The 1,112-nt window shown below is 64.0% G+C and overlaps 1 protein-coding gene across 1 annotated transcript in view; it reads left to right on the top strand.

The window, feature by feature from the left end:
• The window catches only part of LOC125488234 (cyclic AMP-responsive element-binding protein 1-like), a 2,353-nt gene extending 1,356 nt beyond the window's left edge, over positions 1–997 (top strand). Inside the window, exons 2-3 of the mRNA XM_048621165.1 lie at positions 339–518; positions 873–997. Coding sequence (XP_048477122.1) covers positions 339–518; positions 873–997 — 305 coding nt within the window. The remainder of the gene's footprint in view (positions 1–338; positions 519–872) is intronic.
• Positions 998–1,112: the final 115 nt, after the last annotated feature.

Genomic DNA, 1,112 nt, shown 5'->3' with positions numbered 1-1,112 from the left:
GGCCGTGGGAAATTGTCCCGTAGTGCCCAGGGACGTGCAGGTTAGGGTGGGATCGGCCGTGGGAAATTGTCCCGTAGTGCCCAGGGACGTGCAGGTTAGGGTGGGATCGGCCGTGGGAAATTGTCCCGTAGTGCCCAGGGACGTGCAGGTTAGGGTGGGATCGGCCGTGGGAAATTGTCCCGTAGTGCCCAGGGATGTGCAGGTTAGGGTGGGTTGGCCGTGGGAAATTGTCCCATAGTGTCCAGGGATGTGCAGGTTAAGGTGGGTTGGCCGTGGGAAATTGTCCCATAGTGTATCCCCAGCTGCTTATGCTCTCCTTCCCCTCTCCTCCCCCTCAGTTGCCATTACCTCCGGAGGGACGATACAGCTGGGGTCCACGGGTTCGGACGGCATCCAGGGCCTCCAGGCCCTCACCGTGACCAGCGCGGCAACGGCGCGGCCGGGAGCCATCCTCCAGCTCACGCCAACAGCGGACGGTCAGCACCTTCTGGTCCCCAGCAACCAGGTCGTCGTGCAGAGTGAGTGGGCCCACGGCACGGATGGGGCGAAGGGAGACGGAGCTGAGGGAGTGGGGGACTGCGGGAGGGTCAGGGCCGTGGGAGCGGGCGCTGTGGGAGGGTCAGGGCCGTGGGAGCGGGCGCTGTGGGAGGGTCAGGGCCGAGGGAGCGGGCGTTGTGGGAGGGTCAGGGCCGAGGGAGCGGGCGCTGTTGGAGGGTCAGGGCCGAGAGAGCGGGCGCTGTGGGAGGGTCAGGGCCGAGGGAGCAGGCGCTGTGGGAGGGTCAGCGCCGAGGGAGCGGGCACTGTCGGACACAAAGTGATGTGAGACTGTGTGTGTGTGTGTTTATTTCTGTGTTTCCCACCCTCCCCTCCAGCTTCCTCCGGTGATGTCCAGACCTACCAGATCCGTCCCAGCCCCGGCACCAACTCTGTGCCGCAGACAAACCGAGCCGGTGAGGCGACGTTAAAGAGGGAGATTCGGTTGATGAAGAACAGGTGAGTGATCTCCTCTCCCAGTCTGTTGGTGATGTGGGTAACAGGTCACTATGAATCACCTCACCCCATTCCTCCCTCTCCCACTGACCACCCCTCTCCTACTGACCCCCCCACCTACT

Source organism: Rhincodon typus, unplaced genomic scaffold (assembly GCF_021869965.1).
Source record: "Rhincodon typus isolate 14 unplaced genomic scaffold, sRhiTyp1.1 hic_rhity00000077, whole genome shotgun sequence".
In the NCBI taxonomy this organism is placed as follows: Eukaryota; Metazoa; Chordata; class Chondrichthyes; order Orectolobiformes; family Rhincodontidae; genus Rhincodon; species Rhincodon typus.
This window is presented reverse-complemented; position numbering and strand designations above follow the sequence as displayed.